This window comes from Oncorhynchus mykiss, chromosome 19 (assembly GCF_057628025.1).
Source record: "Oncorhynchus mykiss isolate SJ-2025 chromosome 19, ASM5762802v1, whole genome shotgun sequence".
In the NCBI taxonomy this organism is placed as follows: Eukaryota; Metazoa; Chordata; class Actinopteri; order Salmoniformes; family Salmonidae; genus Oncorhynchus; species Oncorhynchus mykiss.
In genome coordinates this window covers 66,240,408-66,265,140 of record NC_143040.1, presented here as the reverse complement: position 1 = coordinate 66,265,140, position 24,733 = coordinate 66,240,408, and the positions used below count along the sequence as shown (strand labels likewise).

General features: G+C 43.0%; 1 protein-coding gene and 1 long non-coding RNA gene across 3 annotated transcripts in view; both read left to right on the top strand.

Moving 5' to 3' along the window:
• LOC149975293 (uncharacterized) overlaps nt 1-24,733 on the top strand; it is a 235,937-nt gene that overhangs the window by 90,561 nt on the left and 120,643 nt on the right. The gene's annotated exons all lie outside the window — the stretch shown is intronic.
• Nucleotides 2,202-24,733, top strand: part of LOC110498390 (ribosomal protein S6 kinase 2 alpha) — an 81,179-nt gene continuing 58,647 nt past the window's right edge. Inside the window, exons 1-2 of one of the 2 annotated variants that reach the window (XM_036955151.2) lie at nt 2,202-2,886; nt 11,924-11,971. In XM_036955151.2, coding sequence (XP_036811046.1) covers nt 2,824-2,886; nt 11,924-11,971 — 111 coding nt within the window. In that variant the 5' untranslated portion in view covers nt 2,202-2,823. The remainder of the gene's footprint in view (nt 2,887-11,923; nt 11,972-24,733) is intronic. The other variant, XM_036955149.2, reaches the window with a different exon arrangement.

Sequence of the window (24,733 nt, the reverse complement as noted above, 5' to 3'; positions counted from 1 at the left end):
TTCCTTGCCAGCCGTGTTCCCTCATAACGCTGGTTCCCTTTTCCTGCTGCTTCCGCTCTCCTGGCTGCCTCCACCTGTTCCCATGGGAGGCGATCCCTTTCAGCCAGGATCTCCTCCCATGTGTAGGATCCCTTGCCGTCCAGGATGTCCTCCCATGTCCAGTCCTCTCTTCCAAGCTGCTTGGTCCTTTGGTGGTGGGTAGTTCTGTAACGATCGTCTGTTGAAGAAGGTGAGGACCAAAGCACAGCGTGATAAACGGTATCCTCTCTAGCTCTGTAACGATCGTCTGTTGAAGAAGGTGTGGACCAAAGCGCAGCGTGGTAAACGGTATCCTCTCTAGCTCTGTAACGATTGTCTGTTGAAGAAGGACCAAAGCGCAGCGTGGTAAACGGTATCCTCTCTAGCTCTGTAACGATCGTCTGTTGAAGAAGGACCAAAGCGCAGCGTGGTAAACGGTATCCTCTCTAGCTCTGTAACGATCGTCTGTTGAAGAAGGACCAGCGTGGTAGGTGTTCATACTTTTATTTCAACTGAACACTAAATAACAAAGAGAATGAACGAACACCGAAACAGTCCTGTCAGGTGCAGAAACACAAAACAGAAAATAACTACCCACCAAAAACGCTGTGGGGAAAATCTACCTAAGTATGGTTCCCAATCAGTAACAACGATAGACAGCTGTCCCTGATTGAGGACCATACCCGGCCAAAACAAAGAAATACAAAAACATAGAAAAAAGAACATAGAATGCCCACCCAAATCACACCCTGACCAAACCAACATAGAGACATAACAAGCTCTAAGGTCAGGGCGGGACAATACACATGGTTAGCAGATGTTAATGCGAGTGTAGCGAAATGCTTGCGCTTCTAGGTCCGACCATGCAGTAATATCTAACAAGTAATTGAACCTAACAATTTCACAATGACTACCTTACACTTGTGTGTATAAAGGAATGAATGAGAATATGTACATACAAATATATGAATGAGTGATGGCCGAACGGCATAGGCAAAATGCAGTGGATGGTATAGAGTACAGTGTATATACATGTGAGATGAGTAATGTAGGGTATGTAAACATTATATAAAGTGGCATCGTTTAAAGTGGCTAGTGATACATTTATTACATCATTTTTTTTCATTATTAAAGTGGCTAGAGTTGAGTCAGTATGTTGGCAGCAGCCACTCAATGTTAGTGTTGTTTAACAGTCTGATGGCCTTGAGAAAGAAGCTGTTTTTCAGTCTCTCGGTCCCCGCTACTTATGCACTGCAGTGCTAGCTAGCTGTAGCTTATGCTTTCAGTGCTAGATTCATTCTCTTATTCTTTGATTGGATGGATAACATGTCAGTTCATACTGCAAGAGCACTGATAGGTTGGAGGACATCCTCCGGAAGTTGTAATAAGTACTGTGTAAGTTAATCGAAGGTGGTGAGAACCATGAGCCTCCTAGGTTTTGTATCGAAGTCAAGGTACCCAGAGGAGGACGGAAGCTAGCTGTCCTCCGGCTACACCATGGGGCTACCCTACAGAGTGCTGTTGAGGCTACTGTAGACCTCCATTGCAAAACAGTGTGTTTTAATCAGTTACTTGGTGACATGTTTTATCAAAAAAAATATGCATTCATTATTTTTATGAAATTCACTGAGTAGGATGGTCCTTCCCTCCCCTCCTCTGAGGAGCCTCCTCTGGTGGCACATGTTGGAGTGAGAGACCAAAACAAATGAACATAAATGTAGGCATTGTTACAATAACACAATGACCCTCGACTATGCACAGATCAATTGATACACCACACTCAAGAAATTTGATATCATTTTTATTAGGTAATAAATTGTAACTGTTTTACTTCAAATCCAAATTTGTCATGTACCAAATGTCTTTTTGAAGGGACACTGATAGCGAGCACTTGCAATGAATGGGCATGACACCTGTGTGCATAAAAATGAATCACTATTTACCGTCCTCATCATCAACGCCCTTGACCCCTCTCTTCTTCTTTGTCTTCTTCTTCTCCCGTCCTTTTTCTCCTCCCTATTATATTTTTTTTCCCATCATGCTGAACAAAATTATCTTCAAGGTCTTATTACGCTGCCAACCTTTTTGATTTGATTACTGTATTGAAAAAAAAGTGCATTTGGTGCGCTTTGGCGTATTACGTAAGGTAATCCTATACATAAATTGCAGTTCAACCAGCCTCCAGAGGATGGCGAAAATACAGTTGGGCGGACCGACGAATACGGGGCTGGAAGAAATCAGTCTGGAGTCTGCCAATAACAGTTCGAGTTGCGCTCAGCTTCAACGCTACATTCTGGAGGCAGTACAGAACGAAGTCCCCATTCCGAGTAATCTCTCATAAATACAGAGAAGAAGAGAAGCTGTATGCCTATAATATAATAGGCTGCGTCGTCGATTAATTAGGTTACATGGACTCAAGAGAAAGCTAATTATTTTTGCGAATGAATATAATTGCATAGCCTAATTAACGGCTTGGAAACTCAGTCGGCTCTTCACTACAAATCTGACCTAGGCTACCTGTGTAGAGGGGTTTGATTTTACTCATATCCTGGAATTGGTATCATCAATAGTTTTATCGTGTGCTTTTCATTCGGGTTTATATTTGTTTGTAGCAAACGGCTCCCGAGTGCGACTGGAATACGCGTCTGCACCGGGGATTGAATTGATACATCATAACCGACCGGAATTCAGATTGTGAATAAACAAGACATTGTCCAGGGTAACGTAACCTCACTCTACAACCCAATCCATTTGGGCAAATTGAACGTGTATTTCGGTAGCAGAGAGCGATACTAAACCAGCATAATGCCTCTTGCACATCTTGCGGAGCCCTGGCCCCAAATGGAACTAGTTACACTGGACTCAGAGGTAAGGGCGCCGGTGAAATTGCTCTTATTGTCATTCCGTATGCCAAATATAGGCTATTTGTAGGCCACACTTTTCCCTTCTGTTAATTGGTGTGCTTGGAAAGACACTTGACAATAAATACCAGGATTCAATTGGTTTTTATTGACATAATGGAACAATGTTGACTTGGGCCATGTTCTGTACGAAAACGTTCTCAGGCGTTGGAAATGGAAATGCCACATGGAGCTGACGTGATTCCATATTCTGCATGTCAGATAGCATATTTCTATGTAGAACAAAAATGCATATCTGAACGTTCCAAAACGTTGTCCTGCTGAAGGCGCCCCAGTTGTTATTCTACATGTTGTAAAGTTAAGGAGTGCACTTGCTTGTTTTTTACAGTAGGTTGATGCAATGTACCCATGTGTGTGACAACATTTAGCCGAAATCAAATCTGCAGGGGTATAATTTTGTGATTGATTCCATGGAGCAGTGCCCTGTGAACTCTAAAACGCGTTCAAAATACTTATTTAAATCTTCCTCTGCCATTTAGTTGAATTTGTTATCAAGTGAGTAGGCTACTCTCCCCCTCCACTCTTATCCTGTTTTATTCAGTTGTTGCCATGGCTTGACATTTTCCTTTTGCAGTATAGTAGTCTAGTCTAATAGCTAATGTTCAGAGGACATTAGTTGAACTCCGCTTCTGCAGTTTTGAATGTCCTCAGCACCTCTTGACAGGTGGCTGCTTGCCAGGAAGTTCGCGCTGGAGTTTTTACTATGGTCATGACCTTGCAACTTTTGTTAAAGGCAAATTGGAGGCAAGAGTGACATACTGTCTCAGTCACAACGCAATAAACCAGTGTTCTGTCACGCAGCAGCATTACATGTAAACCTAGAGAGCCCATTCGCCATACTATGTTCTCATACTTATCTCTTTGTGTTGTGATTCGGTTCAACTGGAGGAGTGTAGCTATACTACACCCGTTGGGAATGAGGTCTTCCCCAATCCCCACCAGATTGGATGGGCAGGTAAAATTATGCCTGTCTTGCCTCGTTTCGTGTAATGTAGAGAGATGACAAATGCCTTTAGAATTTGGCACACTGAGATCTTTCCCATTGAGCTTGAGGCTGTAAGTCACAGCACAGCTCTCGTTGGCACCCGGCTCCACTCCAGTCTTAGACCGACAGACGAGACCGAGGCCGATTGATTGAGCTGTAAACTGAGAGCCCTGAGACAGACGGATGTTAAGGCTGGGGTTGGATACCAGAGAGAGCTGTGGATTGATTGATTGATTGATTGAAGGGTTGTGGTTTTGGGTTACTATCGGTTTGGACAAGGTCAGATTCATTAACAGCTTTATGGAAATGTCAAGGTACTGACTGTCAAAGTACGAACTAGGTTCAGATTCTACCATTGGTCCATTGCTATACTTGAGCTGATGATGTCAGCTACTGTCAACAGCTGCCTACAGTTCTAAATTGTAGGATGTCAAATATCCAAGCGTATTGTATGAACGTCTGATCTGAATATAAATGTTAGAATCAACACACTCTTAACACATCCACTCGGTGAGAGGAGCTACTCTCTCCTATCAGATGACAGCTGATGAGCTGTTTGTTTCCTGTCAGTGACTCTGTGTTTTGAAACTAGAGACTGTGCGAAGGCTACAGATCCGGCCCAGGGTTTAGTCACATACCACTACAAAGTTATCCCTCCATTCTTCCCTGTCTCTATTCCTCCCTGTCATCACGTCACCAGTCGTTCCGTTCCCTTCCCTATACTATTCTCGTTCCATGTGCTGCCACTGGATCGCACCTGGCACACCACCAGGCTTCTTCCGGTCCCAGTTTGCTCCCTTCCTCTCCACTTTGGCCCCATCCGTTTTGACGTTCGCAAATCTGTAATGTGGAGTCTCCTGCTGTTTATAGACCAACCTATCCAGAACCTTCAGATCTGCAAAACATCGAAGGGTTATGGGAAAGCAAACATCAAAGGGTTATGGCAAAGCGGGAGGGGGAGGTGCGAATTGGGATTGGCTATCCGTCTGAGACTCCCCTGATCCCCAAAGTGATCCGGAGATTCCCCCGACAGATGCCTCGACATAGAGCAATGACCTAGTCATAGACACTCCTTTGATCACTGATGAAGTCACTGTTATTGTTCCCCTGTACATGTGAGGCACATGATTTTTGTTTCCTGCTCATATTGCTTGAGATATTCCCTAACTGCTCTTCTCCTTCCTTCTCATATTATCATGAACCTCTTCTTCTGGTGAACATGTAATGTTTTGATATAAATGTTACATTTTTAATTTGGAGGACTTGTGACTGAAGGACGTGTTTGCGACTGATGCGATCAGGTGTCTACCTCTACTACACACGGGTCCTCTGTTCCCAGCGGAGCTTTTTCTACCCAGGTGCAGCAGAAGGACCTGAACATGACAATATATTCATCAAGTTCGCTGCAAAATAATTATTCGTTGTGAAAACCAATGCGTTTTGGCGCATCCTTTTATCAGGTATTTTCTGATGGAGAGTAGAACGGAGCAGAACAAAACACAACAAGCCTCTGCAAGGGATGACTGTCAGCACTTCTGGAGATCGCCCTGTTATTACGCAAGAGGCCAGGGGTTGAGTTAATAACTGTGAGACAATGGTCCGCATTCCTCTGAGCCATGCGTGGCCTGCCAGCACAGGGTACACTTTCTGAGCCACACAGGGAGGGCGAGAGAGAGAGTGGGTGTTTTCCAGACCAACTATGTTGCAGACGCGCTTGCACACAGCAGCTAATGGCTCAAATCACATTATATTTGTCACATGCTTCGTGGACTAACAGTGAAATGCATCCTTACGGGCCCTTCCCAACAATGCAGAGAGAGAAAATATAGAAATAATTAAGTAAAACGCGAAATAATACAAATAGATACACAATGAGTATAACTTGTCTATATACAGGAGGTACCAGTATCAAGTGTATGTGCTGTGGTAGGAGATGATTGAGGTAGACATGTACATATTACTAGGAATAAAGTGACAGATAGTTAACAGTAGCAGCAGCGTATGTGATGAGTCAAAGTTAGTTTAGTTTGGTGCATCGCTTCTGCTTGCCGTGTGGTAGCAGAGAGAACAGTATGACTTGGGTGGCTATTTTTAGGGGACTTCTTCTGACACTGCCTGGTATACAGGTCCTGGGTGGCAGGGAGCTCGGCTCCAGTGATGTACTGGGCCGTACGCACTACCCTATGTAGCGCCTTGCGGTCAAATGCCAAGCAGTTGCCATACCAAGGTGCTGATTGCAGCTAGTCAAAATGCTCTCAATGATGCAGCTGTAGATCCTCAACGTTCTGAGGGCCCATACCCAATATTTTCAGCCTCCGTGGGGGAAGAGAACTTGAAGCTCTCGATCCGCTCCACTACAGCCCTGTCGATGTGGATGGGGCAAACTTAATGATGGTGTTGTAGTGCACGGCCCTCCATTTCTTTGTAGTCCACAATCCGCTCCTTTGTCTTGCTGACTTTGAAGGAGATGTTGTCCTTGCACCACACTGCCAGGTCACTTACCGCCTCGTCAGTGATCAGACCTACTACCGTTGTGTCGTCGGCAAACTTAACGATGGTGTTGTAGTCGTGCGCGGCCAAGGCTGTGTGCTCTACTGGATCTATGGCCATTATGTAAGAAGATTGGGTGTGTTCCAGACCTAGTATAATGTAGTGGTGCTGCACGCTGGCGTTGTGAGATCTGGAAGGTGACTGCAATGTAGCCATCTTGGAACACATCTAGAGAAGGACCTTTTGCCTTACCTTCAGCTGATCTGGGTGTGACCTGTGGAACAAACACTACCTGGGAGAGATGACTTACTGGCTGCCATAGGGGCATGTGATAACACAACCTGAAGCTAGTTTCACACGTGCAGATATGAGGTCGCTTTCCTTGTTTCGTCATAGCTGCAGGTAGGGGCGGCAGGTAGCCTAGTGGTTAGAGCGTTGGACTAGTAACCGAAAGGTTGCTAGATTGAATCCCCAAGCTGACACAATGGTGAAAATGTGTTGTTCTGCCCCTGAACAAGACCGTTAACCCACTGTTCCTAGGCAGTCGTTGCAAATAAGAATTTGTTCTTAACTGACTTGCCTAGTTAAATAAAAAAATAGCTACATTACCGTTCAAAAGTTTGTGGTCACTTAGAAATGTCCTTGTTCTTGAAAGAAAAGCAAACAATAACGCCTAGAAGGCCAGCATCCCGGAGTCGCCACTTAACTGTTGACGTTGAGACTGGTGTTTTGCGGGTACTATTTAATGAAGCTGCCAATTGAGGACTTGCTGCGTCTGTTTCTCAAACTAGACACACTAATGTACTTGTCCTCTTGCTCAGTTGTGCAACGGGGCCTCCCGCTCTTTCTCTTTCTTTCTTTATTATGGTTAGAGCCAGCTTGTGCTGTTCTGTGAAGGGAGTAGTACACAGCGTTGTACCAGGTCTTCAGTTTCTTGGCAATTTCTTGCATGGAATAACCTTAATTTCTCAGAACAAGAATAGACTGACGAGTTTCAAAAGAATGGTCTTTGTTTCTGGCCAATTTTAGCCTGTAATCGAACCCACAAATGCTGATGATCCAGATACTCAAGTAGTCTAAAGAAGGCCAGTTTTATTGCTTCTTTAAATCAGAACAACAGTGTTCAGCTGTGCTAACATAATTGCAAAATAGTTTTCTAATGATTAACTAGCCTTTTTTTAAATGATAAACTTGGATTAGCTAACACAACGTGCCATTAGAACACAGGTGTGATGGTTGCTGATAATGGGCCTCTATACTCCTATGTAGATATTCCGTAAATCGTCCGTTTCCAGCTACAATAGTCATTTACAATATCTATCTACACTGTTTCTGATCAATTTTACATTATTTTTATGGGCAAAAAATGTGCATCTCTTTCAAAAAACAAGGCAATTTCTAAGTGACCCCAAACGTTTGAACTGTGGTGTGTACTACATTCTAGTTTTTTTCTAAGTAAAGCTTGGCTTATGAATTAAAGATGGTCAATGATGCAGCATTTTAGTTTGAAGTACAGTATTGCACTGTGAATGAAGCAATAGTTGTTGTTTTTTTGTGTGTGTGATGGAGCGATTACCAGTTGCTTGGTTTTCAGGGTGGTTCCGCTGCTATAATCATAGCTGTTACACTGAAGTTATATTTTAACCACACCATGAGTTCTTCAAGGCTGTTTACATTGCATGAATTATAGATGTCTTTTGAGTAACATAATTGTGTCACATGGCTGGCTGCAAGCTATGTGCGTAGAGCGATGGCAAAATTTATAATTTGACCTGATTTGATGTTTCTGAATAATGAAAGTTCCAAAAATGCATTATGGGTAGTGCGTGACCCTAGGATAGCAGCATATTAATTCTAAGTGGTTTTAATGGGCTTTATTCATTCTGGTTGCTTTATACTGTTCAATCAAAAAGACTGTATCTGCAAAAACTGACAGTGTAGTCGTCCTATTTGTAGAACACCGCGTTAAAATGCTATTTTGTAACCTCGAACTGGTTTCTATTTGCATATTTGTTCAATTCCAGCATTCATACATTTCTTCTTTGAGTCATTTTCTCAATGATATAAAAAAAATCAAACATTAAAATACCTTACAGCAGTTCACCTGTTGTATTTGGCTCATGTGATAAATACAATTTGATTTCAATACCATTTAGTGAAGGTACAGTGAAAATCCACATTGGTGGATCAATCAATACCTGTAGCCACGTATAGTAAAATACCACTCAGCCCTACGTGTGTACAGAAATGTATATCAGGGATCATCAACTAGATTTTAAAAAAAATCATTATTGAGCGGATGGTCAGGGGGGTCGGTACATCATTACAGATACTTTGTAGACTGCAACTTCACCGCAAGAAGGACAAACAGATATAACATTTGACTAAAACTTGCTTACGTTTGTATACGATCACAGTTATGCATGGGAATACTTTGGAACACATGTCCAAAATAAAAATCACTTGGAATCTGATTCACTGGTGTCTTTATTTTCTATTACTTCTTATTTTTAACATGGGGAGGGGACATTCGTCCTGTGGGCTGCCATTTTGGGGAGCCCTGATGTACATTTTTTAATCTCTGAGTGTGAATGTGTAATTGTATGTGTGAGGTTGTAGTTCTAAAGTGTGTGTTTTTACTCTGGTTGAAATCTCAGGGGAGAGCGTGGTTAACTGTGCCACTTGGATCAGCCATGCAGGGCTAATTAGGCCAAAATGTGTGGAGCAGCATCTTCCACATTCCTGCTCCAACCTCTCCTGAAAACCCAGGGATCGTGACTACAGTAGTGAGAACTTTATGGGAGGGGGGAGGGGATAAGGAAGGTAAAAAAATAGAGGGGATGTCTACACAGAGGTTAGGGAAACACTCCGGAACCGGACGGCCATTTGGTTTCCTCCTCAAGGAGCCTCTTTATTTTTTTTATTAAATGTTTTATTAAATGTATTTTGTTTGTGTGTCTCCTTTTTATGATTCATTGTTGGTTTGTGTTTCCTTGTTTAGTTGTGAAACACTGACCTATTTTTTTTGAGTTTATAAAAGAGGTAGTTCACCTCTGCAAGCCTGTTTTTATGTAATTTTTGAGGTGATTTAGGTGTAACATGTGGAACATACTAAAAATGCCTTTACTACCCCCATGGATGTAAACCCTGATGTCATTGCCTGGAAAAGCATTGTGGGTGATGTCACTTGAACTATCCCTTTCAACAACTGCAGTCAGTGACCACTTTACCATCATTTGGTTTGTTATGCTAGTAAAGTCATACCGTATGGAGGAGAAAAAAAAACAAAACACGACAGCTGTGATGGCAATGACAATTTTTATAAATGCTGACAGAATTGTGTTGGTTTGATTTATGGTGGGATCATGTTGTGTCGGTTAAATTAAGTATGAAATAAATGTCAGTGGAAACGCTTTTATGAGCAAATACTTATATAATAACCACCATATCAAAGTAAATTTGACGCTCCTTTCCAATAAATATCAAGGGTATTATTCTGGTGACGTGATCGATGTTTGACAAATAAAAATTCTCGCTCTTATCCATAATAATCTCATGTAGATTACACTATCCATTGACCGCACAGCCTACCCATAGTGTTGACTAGAGAGCAGGTGCCAAGACCAGAGTGGGCCTATTTGCTATTTAACACAACAGTTTTTGTCACAAAATCTATTGGTAGAGTTTAACTGCGATGGAAACAACACTTAACTTTAGATTTTTATTCGGTACATGAAAACTTAAGCGAAAAAGTCTATTTTCTGTGCACTACGTCATCACACACTGATTTTTATCCACAGTAAGTCAGTTTTGTGGAAACTCATCACTGGTTGGAAAATTCTCATGAGAAATATGTCGCAAAACTGGATGAAAACCCCAGCTAGACTTTTGATCTTCCTCTTGCACTCTCATAAAACCCTCAGGCTGGGTTTGAGAAGCTCATTGTGTTTCCAAGAGCTGATAGCCTAACAAGTTCTCTGTGGTGAGGGTGTGCCCTGAAAACATTCTCTGATTACGGTAATCCTGCTTTCCTTTTGCGCTCTTGATTTGTAGCAGAGGCCGCTGCAGTGATGTCTCACTCTTGGTCCTTTTGGCTGTGTTTACACATGCAGCCCAATTCTGATATTTTGCCTAATTTAATGAGCTGATCTGATTCATCAAAAGATCAGAATTGGGCTATCTGTATAAATGCAGCCTTTGAGACTGATGCAACTTAACATTTCCATGGCAAGTTAATTTGTGTCACCCAACAGACCTATCGTGGACAATCTTAGTGAGTGGGGGTTAAGTCCACGGTTCTCCGTTTTAGTAAAGATATTTTTCTGCCCTCAGACCAAGGGCAGTGCCCCAGATAAGCCATTTTTCCACTCTCTTTCTTCTTTATCACAACTCGAGGCTAATCAATATCCTGTCTCTCTGCTCTGCTGTGCTGTGTGTGTGTGTGTTTGAAGAAAATACTTGTATTGTCGTCAGGGGAGAAGAGTAGTAGAGGAAGTGTGACTTCAGGTTCGCCTCTCTCCATTGTGACATGACAGGGAAAGGGGGGGGGGGGGGGGGGGGGCTCGGTCAGTGTTGGCGCTTCAAGCCCGAACCCCCCTCTTTGTGTCTGACTGTTTGTTTGATTTTTTTTCAGGTGCAATATATGTCTCTATTTTGACTGCTATGGTAAGAGAGCGGGTGTTTGTTTTTTTTGTGTGTGTGTGTTTCTGTCGAAGCAAGAATGTGAATTTGAGTGTTCTAAGGTATGAGTTTACAGAAATGCTTCAGACCAAACAAATCATATTTAGTTCTTTGTGAAAACAGAGATTGAACATCTCTAGAGATACTTGCCGTCAACAGTTTTAATGGCCTGTGGCAGCTTTTTAATGGCCTGTGGTAGAATATTGCACTACAATGTACTGTGGTACCAAACCATCTGCTAAGGCCTTGGGTGAAACATTTTAGTCAATTACACTTTATCATCCGATGTCCTCAACCCAGCAACATGGAGTCTTTAAACACACTAACTGTTGGTTATTCAAATGAATCATGCTGCCTAATCATCCATCATCATCATCATCATCATGGCGTTAATGGCAGTTTGATTTCACTGGAAAGTGGCCAGCCTGTCATGTAATGGTCTTTTTGAAATGCCTTGATTCTCTTTTCATCATGACATTTTAAAGAGTGTCTGCTCTTGTGAAACTACACAGCAATTATGTCATCTGATGCTTTAGCCTCTGGTCCATGCTGTGTATGCTGGGAAATAACGTGCAGACTGGCTGATAACAAATGGATGTTCTCTTTTTGAAGGGCTCTTAACAATGCTTCAGCTAGATACATTGTTGGAGGATAACTGTGGTTGTTGGCCATTTCAACAGGTGAAACGCACTGGGTTTGTCAGCTTAGGAACAAAGTAGCATAATGGGTATAGATGCTCTAGGTTGCTATGGTTCCCACCCACACATACAATATCACACACAGCAAACAACTTGGCACTGAAACCGTGTTCTGTCTCGTTTATTTTCAGAATGGGCAAAGCGTCACTGAGGATGGGGTCCCACCTGCTGGTCACAAGGTAAGGGGTGTCTTCTGATCACATCTCGCACATGCTCACCAAATAAACTATGCAATGCTGAAACAATTTGAGAAGGTGCCTTTGGGAAGAGCTGTTTTCCGCTGCTATCATTTTATGGGAAGTGCGAACAGGAAGACTATTGCCTCGCAAATAATAGAAATCCACTGATTCGACTCAAATACAGCAATGAGGGTGAAACTGGGGACTGATGGGCTATAAGACCACATTGTTTTCTGTATTTTGGCTTTTTATTTATTTATTTTTTACCCATTTTCCTAACTAGAAAAATCCTCAAAGATTGAGTGTGCACTTGCACGTGTGCTTGCATGTGTGCAGTGACATTGGAAACCCTAAGCTAGGATCAACTGAAAATGTGCTGTCAGGAAGACCTACTGGGTGGTGTTGGTTGGTCAATATTGCTCTGTCAGGATGACCTACTGGGTTGTGTTCGTCAATATTGCTCTGTCAGGATGACCTACTGGGTGGTGTTGGTCAATATTGCTCTGTCAGGATGACCTACTGGGTGGTGTTGGTCAATATTGCTCTGTCAGGATGACCTACTGGGTGGTGTTGGTCAATATTGCTCTGTCAGGATGACCTACTGGGTGGTGTTGGCCAATATTGTGCTGTCAACCCGATGGTCACTCTGATAGAGCTCTAAGGAGATGGGAGAACCTTCCAGATGGAAAACCATCTTTGCAGCACTCCACCAATCAGGCCTTTATGGTAGTGGCCAGATGAAAGTCACTACTCAGTAAAAGGCACAGGACTTCCCGCTTGGAGTTTGCCAAAAAGCACCTAAAGACTCTCTCAGACAATGAGAAGCGAGATTCTCTGGTCTCATGAAACCAAGATTGAACTCTTTGGCCTGAATGCCAAGCGTCACGTCTGGAGGAAACCTGGTACCGTCCGTATGGTGGAGGCAGCATCATACTGTGGGAATGTTTTTCAGCGGCAGGGACTGGGAGACTAGTCAGGATTGAGGCAAAGATGAAGGGAGAAAAGTTCAGAGAGATCCGTGATGAAAAACCTGCTCAGGACCTCAGACTGGGGTGAAGGTTCACCTTCCAACAGGAAAATGACCCTAAACACAGCCAAGACAACGCAGCAGTGGCTTCGGAACAAGCCTCTGTCCTTGAGTGGCCCAGCCAGAGCCCAGACTTGAACCCGATCGAACATCTCTGGAGAGACCTGAAAATAGCTGTGCAGCGACGCTCTCCATCCAACCTGACAGCTTGAGAGTATCTGCAGAGAAGAATGGGAAAGATTCCCCAAATACAGGTGTGACAAGCTTGTAGCGTCATACCCAAGAAAGCTGTATTTTATTTTTTTATACATTTGCAAGAAGTTCTCAAGCTGTTTTTGCTTTGTATTTACGGGGTATTGTGTGTAGATTGCTGAGGAGTTTTAACTCTACATACAGTGCATTCAGAAAGAATTCAGACCCCTCTTTCCACATTTTGTTACGTTAAAGCCTTATTCTAAAATGAGGGGGGGGGGAGAAACAAATGAATCCAATCTACACACAACACCCTATAATGACTTAGCAAAAACAGGTTTTTAGAAATGTTTGCAAATGTATAAAATAAAACTATTTTATTTAAGTATTCAGACCCGTTGATATGAGACTGGAAATTGAGCTCAGATGCACTTATCTGCATGGTGACACCTTACAACTAATTGGCTCTCCTTTTCTCTCCCAGCCTGCTAGTGGAACAAACAGCACACAGGAAAGGTGGGCAGGCATCTGGTGTTGCTCATTGGGCTAAAGCATGACTCGTTGTTGGTCTACACTATGGACAGGCTCCTGAACAGCTTCTATCCCCAAGCCAAAATACTACTAAATAGCTAACTGAATGGCCGTACGGACTATCTGAGTTGACCCATGACTTCTACACACTCGTGCACACTGACACTCCAACATGCACACACATTTATACTGACTACGCACACACACAATCACCATTTTTATGTTGCTGCTACTCTGTTTATCATATATCCTGATGACTCGTCACCTTATCCCTATACATATCTACCTCTATCACTCCAGTATGCTTGCACGTTGTAACTATGGTATTGGAAATGACCATGTGTGTGAGATATAGCTTCTTACTTTTTTGTCTTCCTCTTATTTGTACTCTTTTGTTGTACTATATTGATTACTACATTATTGGGTTTGGAGCAAGCAAGAAAGGCGTTACACTAAATGTGGCATTTAACACTAAAATTACACTTTTTGTCTTTGGAGAAGTAAGGCTCAGAGCCTGTAAACATGGACATGGTGTTCTGAGAGTTGAAAGTGGAATACATGGAAACATGCACGCATTCATTTAGATTTATTATTTAGTGTTTTTCATCAACAAAACACTAAATTATGGAATTTATTGTGGAAGAATGGGGTTGCATCCCTCCAATAGACACTTGTATAATCTATGCCAAGGTGAATTGAAGCCGTTCTGGAGGCTCTTGGTGGCCCAACAGCCTATTAAGACACTTTATGTTGGTGTTTCCTTTATTTTGGCAGTTACCTGTACATAAAATACCTCACCTCACTAGATCTGTGCTTTCTCACCCAGGACCTTAACAACATCTCTATATGGAGGTCGATGTTGCATGTAGCCAATTTGTTGGCTGGCTAATGATGTGCATATAAAGTAAAGTAGAGCCTGTTTATTTATTTATTACATTTTTACTTTCCATATCTGACCAGGAAGTACTCCTGGTCTGGACGAGGGTACTGTCCTCTCTCTGTGACTTGCGCTGAAGAAGTTTTGGAATGATTTGTAATGTCGCTTTCTCCTCTTATTCCCATAGCCCTGTAATTTAAACTTATTTTTAAGGAGTTTTTATCCTACATTTTTAGTTATTTAGCAGACGCTCTTATCAAGAGCAACTTAGGGCATTCGTCTTAAGATTGATATGTGATTTTCCCAACTAGCTGTCATAGTAAGTACATTTTTCCTCAAAGTAGTTATCAGCTGGGTCAGAGCTCGTAAGAGGGGGTTGCAAGGGCCAGAGTGTTGTGGAAATATTTAAGGATCTTTTGTGTAGGGTTTGAACAGAGCCTGAAGGTAGGGAGGGACAGTTCCTCTTGCTGCTCCATAGGCAAGTACCATGGACTTGTAATGGATGCGAGCTTCGACTGGAAGCCAAGCCAGTGGAATGCGGGGTGACATGGGAAGACTTGAACACTAGGTGGGCTGCAGCATTCTGGGTAAGTTGTTTATGTTGGGTAGGGTCATATTCTACTGATGTTGTAGAGCATGAACCTGCAGGAGCGAGTCACTGCTTTGATGTTTGCAGAGAATGACAGGATGTTATCTGCGTCATGCCAAGGTTCTTGGCACTCTGGGAGGGGGACACCGTGGAGTTGTCAACCGTGATGGAGAGGTCTTGGAGTGGGCAGGCCTTCCCCATGAGGAAGAGCAGCGCGCTCTTGTTGCGCTTGAGGCGGTAGGCCGACATCCAAGCGGCGATATCTGCCAGGCACGCAGAGATGCGTGTTGCCACCTGGGTATCAAAAGGGGGTAAGGATAAAAGTAGTGTCCTCTGCATAGCAATGAAGGAGAGACCATGTGAGAATTTGAAGGAGTCGACTTACTTGGTGTATAGAAAGGAAAAGGCCTAAAACTGAGCCCTGGGGGACACCAGTAATGAGAGTACGTGGTGCAGACACGGATCCTCTCCACATCACCTGGGAGGGAGCGGCCTGCCAGGTAGCATGCAATCCAAGTGTGTGCAGAGCCTGAGACGCCCAGCCCTGAGCGGGTGGAGAGGAGGATCTGATGGTTGTCGAAGGCAGCGGATACATCTGGGAGCATGAGGAGAGAGAGCCCCTGTGACACTGAGAAGAGCAGTCTCTGTTCAGTGAAATGTCTTGCAGCCTGACTGGTAAAAAAAAATGTAAATGTGCATTTAGCAGACACTTATCCAAAGCAGACACTTATCCAAAGCGACTTAGTCATGTTGTGCATACATTTCACGTACGGGTGGTCCTGGGAATCGCACCCACTACCCTACCATTCCAAGTGCCATGATTTGCCAACTGGGCTACAGAAGATGGTTCTGATAGTGACAGTGAGAGAGTTGGTCAGAGAGGGCACTTAAGTGTTTTGGAAGTCAAAGAAAGAAGGGATACCGATCTGTAGTTTGTCGGAGGGGAGCGACTCTGGCCATTTTGAAGTCAGAGGGGACACAGCCAGTAGTCAGGGAGGAGTTGATGAGGAATGGGAGAAGGTCTCCAGAGATGGTCTGTAGAAGGGAGGAGGAGATGGGGTCAAGCAGGCAGGTTGTCGGGTGGCTGGACTTCAAATTACACCAACACTTCTAATCAAATTCTAGCATAATACAGGCAATTAAGACGTAATAACATCTGATGGGAGATTTGGGAAATCTCCTTCAGACGGCTGTAATGCGGTCTGAGCCCTATCTGAGCAGCAAATTATATTACTTAGACATTTTCTCTGTAGCAATAATGCTACAGTGCCGCTGTGTAGATATAGAACTACTGTTTCAAGCCAGCCTCGATGGTTTCTCCCTGGTATCATCGTCCTTGCGGGGATGTTTTTGGAGAAAAGTTTTATCAATCACCTCCAGGGCTTAGTTTGAAGGGGTGTGAAATGAACTGGAGTCATTCATTTCTGTGCCTGACGAGTGAGCGTTGTGAAATTGGGTTGGAAGTGTTGTTGATGGTGTAATTTGATGTGAAGTTGGCATAGCCAGTCGATATTGAGCAATAATTTAGGGGATGTTTTCTACATATAAAAAAAAAAAATATTTAGAATTTGTTAATTTTCTGTTTATTTTATTTCATGAAGGCATTTTTTGCAGAAATACAATTTTAAACACCGCTGCACTGAAAAGGAGCTCTGTGCAAAAGGAATCCTCGAGTGATTCTGTTAGGCTGCACAGTTGGTCGGTTGCTTGGCATGGCTGGCTTTGTTGTCATGGTTGCTTGGCATGGCTGGCTTTGTTGTCATGACATTCAATAAGACTGTGCCAACGACAACCGAGGCTGTGGTGAAGTAAGCTCATAATTCAATTATTCAGGATTTATATTTTTTTTTAGATAAATGGCACATTTGAGGAAAGGCTGTTGCCTCAGCCATTTCAAAGAATAAAGAAAACAGCCACTTTAATAATTTTCTGTATTTTATTCCATAAAGGCCTAAGTGGTGATAGAACAATGGGGCTTTGCAGAAGAGCTGTCAGTCAGATGAGGACTGATGCATGATACAAATACACACCTATGCACCCCCCCCCCCCCCACCCCCCACCCCCCCAGGATATTGTGTTGAGGCACACCTTCTGGATGCCTCAACATGAGATGAAAGAATCCTAAAGAGTTGGTTGTGATTCTGTGTTGAATCATCTTCATCAGGATTAGCACCTGGTCACGATCCACAGTGTGTGTGTGTGTGTGTGTTGGTCATGTTTGTCCTATGGGTGCTGTGTATTGAGCCATTCCAATTGAGTGTTTTAAGTATTGACCAGTATGATGGGTTGATTGTGTGTAGGTGAGGTATTGGAGATGGAGCTCTGTGGTGGGGGGCATGTTGATGGATGTTAACCCTGGAAACAATGCAGGCCTCCATTCATACTGGAAGCCCCCAGTCAGCAGCGTGTGTATTCATTCATATGCATGGCGTAGGTATGGCAACTGCTCATTCCCTACCCCCCTCCAAATCAGGCCCCTATGCTCTTAGCGTGTGCTAATGTGTGCACGCACACACACACACTCATCCTGTCAGCAGCTCACTTCTGAATACAACTGTAATTTATTCTGCTCTACCTGACCTAAACAATGAACAGAGGCAGGAACTATGCCTGGTGGCACATCAACTCAACAGTAGAAGGGGTCAAAGGTCAGATTCGAAATGGACAACACCATACCTGTCAAATAATTACAGCTGACCTAAACCTGGCATTTTGACTATTGACTGCCCGGTTTAGATGACAACGTTTTCCCCCTGGGCATCAGTTCTGGTTTGAGAGCCATTGCATTCTGGACCTGTAAATTGCACCAGAATTTCACCACGTCAGTCTTGTCCATGGCAATGAAACCTCCAGACACCTGTTTCTTGCAGTTTAATCAATCTTGTAATTTGGCTACGTTTTTTTTGTGTGTCTCGTGTGGATGTCAACCTCTTGGTTTGAATTTCACATCTTCAAAGTCTTGTGTCCAACCTGTCGGTGCTCCCTAATACACCTGTAACTAAGGGACAGTAGAGGACAATAAGATTGACTATAGTTTATCAGCAAACATGGCTTTCCCTATGAACCTCCTGCACTCTATAGAAAAGCAACCAGTTATTAAAGCTGCAAGGGGCAATGCCGGGGTTCAAGCTGTGTCCCCAATGTGTCACCATCAGGACAAATTTGGAGACATCACCCTAGGATGAGCTACTTCTTCTGTTCACCTTACCACACTTGGCAAATATCAGAATTCAATCAACCACATCATGCAACAATACTTTTGCTGAATTTAACTATTTTTAAATGATATTGACTTCTTTAAACATGATTTTCTACTGAACTGCTGGACCAAATTTGGTATATAGCATCTATGGATGCTCATCTTTTAAACACAACATTTTTCCAAGAGTCGCTAATGGTCGCTATGAGCCATTGAGCTTACATAAATGTTTTTCCTGTCCAACAGTGCCATCATGCTGCCCTACTGTACAGGTTACCTAGACTCGCCTCCCTGAGCGTGTGTGCCAAATTTCATCACTCTTGAGACAAACTGCTCGAGACATAAACATGTGCCTGTTATAGCGCCACCTTGTGGTTGATCTCAATTTGCTTGCATATGTCGAGTCTTGACAGTGTTTGGAACATGTGCACCAAGTTTTGTTACAATACGAATATCCACGTCTGATCTAAATTAATTTGTGCCAGACCACGCCCACGTGAATGTTTATTGGTCAGTAGCGGCCATGTCTGACATACTAGCCTAGAAAATGTTGCGTTGGGAGACATTGGTCCATAGATTGCATGTATCAAGTTTTGTGCAGATGGGTCATTCGGTGCCAGAGCAGTAGTGGTTTTTCAGAATTGTCTAAATGGCGCAATGGGTTCTTGAGTGTGTTCCTCGTGTGGAGAGATCTATGTACAACAAAGCATCCTTCACTCATGCTGCCAAACATACCCTTGTAAAACTGACCATCCTACCAATCCTCGACTTTGGCGATGTCATTTACAAAATAGCCTCCAATACCCTACTCAACAAATTGGATGCAGTCTATCACAGTGCAATCCGATTTGTCACCAAAGCCCCATATACTACCCACCATTGCGACCTGTACGCTCTCGTTGGCTGGCCCTCGCTTCATACTCGTCGCCAAACCCACTGGCTCCATGTCATCTACAAGACCCTGCTAGGTAAAGTCCCCCCTTATCTCAGCTCGCTGGTCACCATAGCATCTCCCACCTGTAGCACACGCTCCAGCAGGTATATCTCTCTAGTCACCCCCAAAACTAATTATTTCTTTGGCCGCCTCTCCTTCCAGTTCTCTGCTGCCAATGACTGGAACGAACTACAAAAATCTCTGAAACTGGAAACACTTATCTCCCTCACTAGCTTTAAGCACCAACTGTCAGAGCAGTTCACAGATTACTGCACCTGTACATAGCCCACCTATAATTTAGCCCAAACAACTACCTCTTTCCCTACTGTATTTAATTTATTTATATTGCTCCTTTGCACCCCATTATTTTTATTTCTACTTTGCACATTCTTCCATTGCAAATGTACCATTCCAGTGTTTGAATTGCTGTATTGTATTTACTTTGCCACCATGGCCTTTTTTTGCCTTTACCTCCCTTATCTCACCTCATTTGCTCAGATCGTATATAGACTTGTTTATACTGTACTATTGACTGTATGTTTGTTTTATTCCATGTGTAACTCTGTGTTGTTGTTTGTGTCGAACTGCTTTGCTTTATCTTGGCCAGGTTGCAATTGTAAATGAGAACTTGTTCTCAACTTGCCTACCTGGTTAAATAAAGGCGAAATAAAAAAATAAAATAAATGTACCAATTTCTAAGACTCTAGCTCAGTGGGGGAGGGGCGTGAGCTTTCAACGCTAGCGTTTCAATCGCTTGTTATAGCGCCAACATGTGGCTAATTGGTATGGCATTGCATGAGGGTGTGGCCTTCACCATCATGCAAAATTGCAACCTCCTAAGCCTTACCATTTCACTGAAATTGTTTTTTTTAAATTAAATTGCCAGAAGGAAATTACTACTAATAAATTATAATGGCAATAAATACAGTAGGGTTTCACACGCTTCACTACTTAAAACCCTAACTACTCAAGTCTTAAGGGACTGCACTGCAGTGCCTTGACCTTGTACTAGTGTGCCCTCTGCTTATAGTGATTGAGGTTATATTGATCATATTGGGCCTGCGCTGATAGGATCACTATACGGTGAGTGCACTGTACTATGCTTTAGACATTTTAAACATGCAGTGGATTTTTCTCATTTCTGGTCATGTGGTGTATCTGATGTCATGAGGCTTTACTGTGAGCCAAAGCTATGTGGCCCATGTCGGTGCAGCTTGGGACTTCACACCTCAGGAGGAGAGCGTGTGAGAGGCTCTTTTCTACCTCCGGAGGTCCCGCACGACACTTGCCCAATCGTCTCTTCCCCCCCCCCCCCCCAACCTCCAAGCAGGACGATGTAAACAGAATTGTGTTGTTTAGCCCAACAGAATAAATCATAACAGGAGAGCAATTGTTTTTGAAACCGCAAAAAAATGTATAGACATCTTCCTAATATTAGATACTTGTATTTTTGAGTTTTTACTAGAAATTAGTGAAAGCTGGTTACTCTGAAATTGACGGTGTACTGCAGCTGTAAAGTAATCTCAAACGCCTCCATTAGTTCAATGCAAAAGCGACCAGGAACACAAGCATCCACTGCCTTGATTGTGACTTTTTCAGTCGCAATCAAGCTTTTTTTTTTTTTTCATGTAATGATTTGCATGATATTAATGAAATTAAGCATGGTTTGTTCTCAGGAAGGCCAAAAAGCAATCTAGCTATTATTTAGCTCTCTAGCTAGCTTAGCAAGTATGTGAGGAGGATGCAGGCACTTAGTTTAGCTTGCTACTTAGTGTCATTCATACGATACAGAACTATCAGGGATTCTTTGAAAACCTTGAGCGGGCCGCCTAATCTCTTTTTCATGCTGCCTAAGTGCAAACAGTGTACATTTAGATTTTCGTCATGGAAAAACTCTGAAAACTTAAACGACTAAAATCAGGATGTAATGTAATTGAAAAATGCATTTAGCAGTAATGATTTTGTTATGTTTGAGCAAAAGAACACCGCATTAGCCAATGCATAGAATTGCAGGAAATTCACTTTAAAACTGCAACATTTTCTCTTATCTCCAGGGCAGATGTAGATTCACAGGAAATTAGGTATAAAACTAAACACACTTCTCTCAGCTCAATAGGGAAATGTGTAGAATTGCAGGAAATGGTTGTAAAAATGGGGTGCATCTAAAATCTAATCTAAAATTCAGCCGTGGTGGCGGGCTGACGGCGCCCATTACAACTCCTCGTGCCACGCCCAACACCTAAGCCCCCTTTTGATCGAGGAAAAACCCCTGACTGTATGACAACGCTACTGTACTTTTTTATATTCATAAGTGACGGGTAACCATTTATTTTTTGCTGTGCTGAAATTGCTTGAGGGAGGGAGAGATGTTCAGTTCTAAAATCAGCTGGGGATGTCTTCTATGATCAACATTTGCAACTCATCACCACTCTCCAGGAGCCATACTGCTTCAGGAGGTGTATATGTGGAGTGTGGGTGATGCAAGACTACTGCTTCAAGAGGTTTGTGTGTGTGTGTGTGTGTGTGTGTGTGTGTGTGTAGTGTGTCTTGTCACCACTTTGCATCGAGCGTCACTTCTTTTGAGAAAGTGTGTAATTGTGTTAAAAGCTTTTTTTTAGCTTCAGCGAACCTCTGTGCCTGATGTTTAGGAAGCTAGAGGGCAGATAACAAGATGTTACCTTTTTAGCAACGTTAAGTTCCAGCTGTGATTAGCTTGTCCAGTTGGCAGCACACCAGAGATTTGCTTTGCCTGCATGTGTGTTGCACTCCTATCCTCCTCGGAGGCCTGTTTCGTATTCATTAGGGTACAATGTAGCAAAATATTTAGCAATGGAAATAAAAAAAGTCATGTTTCTTATTGGATAAAACCATGTACACCCTGTCAGCCTGTTTTCTTCTGTTTGGCGCCTAGTGAATAGGACCCTAGACTAGTTGTGTTGAAACATGCCTTTAGGCACAGAGGAGAGCCAAACACTTCACATTCCTTCGTAGTTGAGGGGAGTGGTAGGGGTACAGAATGGGATCTCTCCAAAAAGAAATCGAGGAGTGAAACCAGAAGGAGATTCCTCTGCACTCCCTATCTTGGTACCGTCTTCAGTTGTAAACACACATCATGCGGATGTTATAACGGCCGTTGGGAGTGAAGGTCAGGAAAGTGATTGGGTGACATCACGGATCGAGATTCCGTTCTATCGCGTTCTGTAAAGGCTGACTATTTTACTGTCTATTTGAATATGTTTCTCTTGGCTGTACTCACATGCTCTAAACACTAGACTGGGGAGTAGCCATTTGACAGCTGGGGACTGGACAGCTTGGCTGACCCTCTGACCTAAAATGCCTCAGTTTTTTTTTTTCAAACACTCTAAACCAGGGTTGGGCAAACATTTTTTTGTTTGTCCGATTTGTTTGTAAAAAATCTATTTGCGGGCCAGAAAAGTACAGTTATTTGAAAATATATAGGTCCATTTTATAGTTTCTATATACTTTTGTTCTAGTTTTACATGTTCAAAAGTGGCCTGGAGTTGATTTTATTACCCATAATAATAATCCTACCCATCCACCCCTTAAATATGTTTACTGACACCTCCGGTGGGCCGGATTGAATGGGTTAGGCTGAGCTAAACTGACGTCAAAAACAGCATTCCAGCCAAGGTCATGCGTACCTACAGTGCAGGCCTACAGTCGTGGCCAAACGTTTTGAGAATGACAAATATGAATTTTCAGTCTGCTGCCTCAGTTTGTATGATGGCAATTTGCATATACTCCAGAATGTTATGAAGAGTGATCAGATTAATTGCAATTAATTGCAAAGTCCCGCTTTGCCATGCAAATTAACTGAATCCCAAAAAAACATTTCCACTGCATTTCAGCCCTGCCACAAAATGACCAGCTGACATGTCAGTGATTCTCTCGTTAACACAGGTGTGAGTGTTGACGAGGACATGGCTGGAGATCACTCTGTCATGCTGATTGAGTTCGAATAACAGACTGGAAACTTCAAAAGGAGAGTGGTGCTTGGAATCATTGTTCTTCCTCTGTCAATCATGGTTACCTGCAAGGAAACACGTGCCATCATTGCTTTGCACAAAAAGGACTTCACAGGCAAGGATATTGTTGCCAGTAAGATTGCATCTAAATCAACCATTTATCGGATCATCAAGAACTTCAAGGAGAGCGGTTCAATTGTTGTGAAGAAGGCTTCAGGGTTCCCAAGAAAGTCCAGCAAGCGCCAGGACCGTCTCCTGAAGTTGATTCAGCTGTGGGATCGGGGCACCACCAGTACAGAGCTTGCTCAGGAATGGCAGCAGGCAAGTGTGAGTGCATCTGCACGCACAGTGAGGCGAAGACTTTTGGAGGATGGCCTGGTGTCAAGAAGGGCAGCAAAGAAGCCACTTCTCTCCAGGAAAAACATCAGGGACAGACTGATATTCTGCAAAACCTACAGGGATTGGACTGCTGAGGACTGGGGTAAAGTAATTTTCTCTGATGAATCCCCTTTCCGATTGTTTGGGGTATCTGGGGGAAAAAAGCTTGTCCGGAGACGACAAGCACTACCATCTGTCCTGTGTCATGCCAACAGTAAAGCATCCTGAGACCATTCATGTGTGGGGTTGCTTCTCAGCCAAGGGAGTGGGCTCACTCACAATTTTGCCTAAGAACACAGGCATGAATAAAGAATGGTACCAACACATCCTCCGAGAGCAATTTCTCCCAATCATCCAAGAACAGTTTGGTGACAAACAATGCCTTTGACACTTATGAAATGCTTGTAATTCTACTTCAGTATTCCATAGTAACATCTGACAAAAATATCTAAAGACACTAAAGCAGCAAACTTTGGAAATTATAATTTGTGTCAGTCTCAACTTTTGGCCACGACTGTACACGATGTAATAGATTGGATTTGCAGTGCTTTTCCAAGGGTTGAAAGTGCTTTTGGTTGGGATGAAGCATACCTCATCCACACAATGTGCAGCACCCACCTTTTGTTTTTTTTATGGTGGTACAGTATTTCTACGGGTGTTTGGCAGACATTAAGTGTCATGTAAGTCCATATTCATTTTAGCAGTAGTTAAAGTTTCACATAGTTCCTCATGCATATTGATGATGGTGAGGGGAGCTAGGGGCCGACTCCACTCTTTCTACTCTCCAAGGCCAACAGACTCTGGGACTGACTGGGCTCCAGCCTTCTACACTGGGAGACTGCACAGTCTGTGCCAAGACCCAGCTTAGCCTAGACCCAGTTTATCCAAGACCCAGCTTAGCTAAAAAGACAGAGGTTGCATTCCAAATATGCAAATTATGTATAGGACAAGATCATTTGAACCGTATTTATGAACTTCAAGAGACGGTAGAATATCTTTACAAAGCCTGGAGATCTTGTCTGGCACCCTGCCTAGCTTAGCCTAGCATA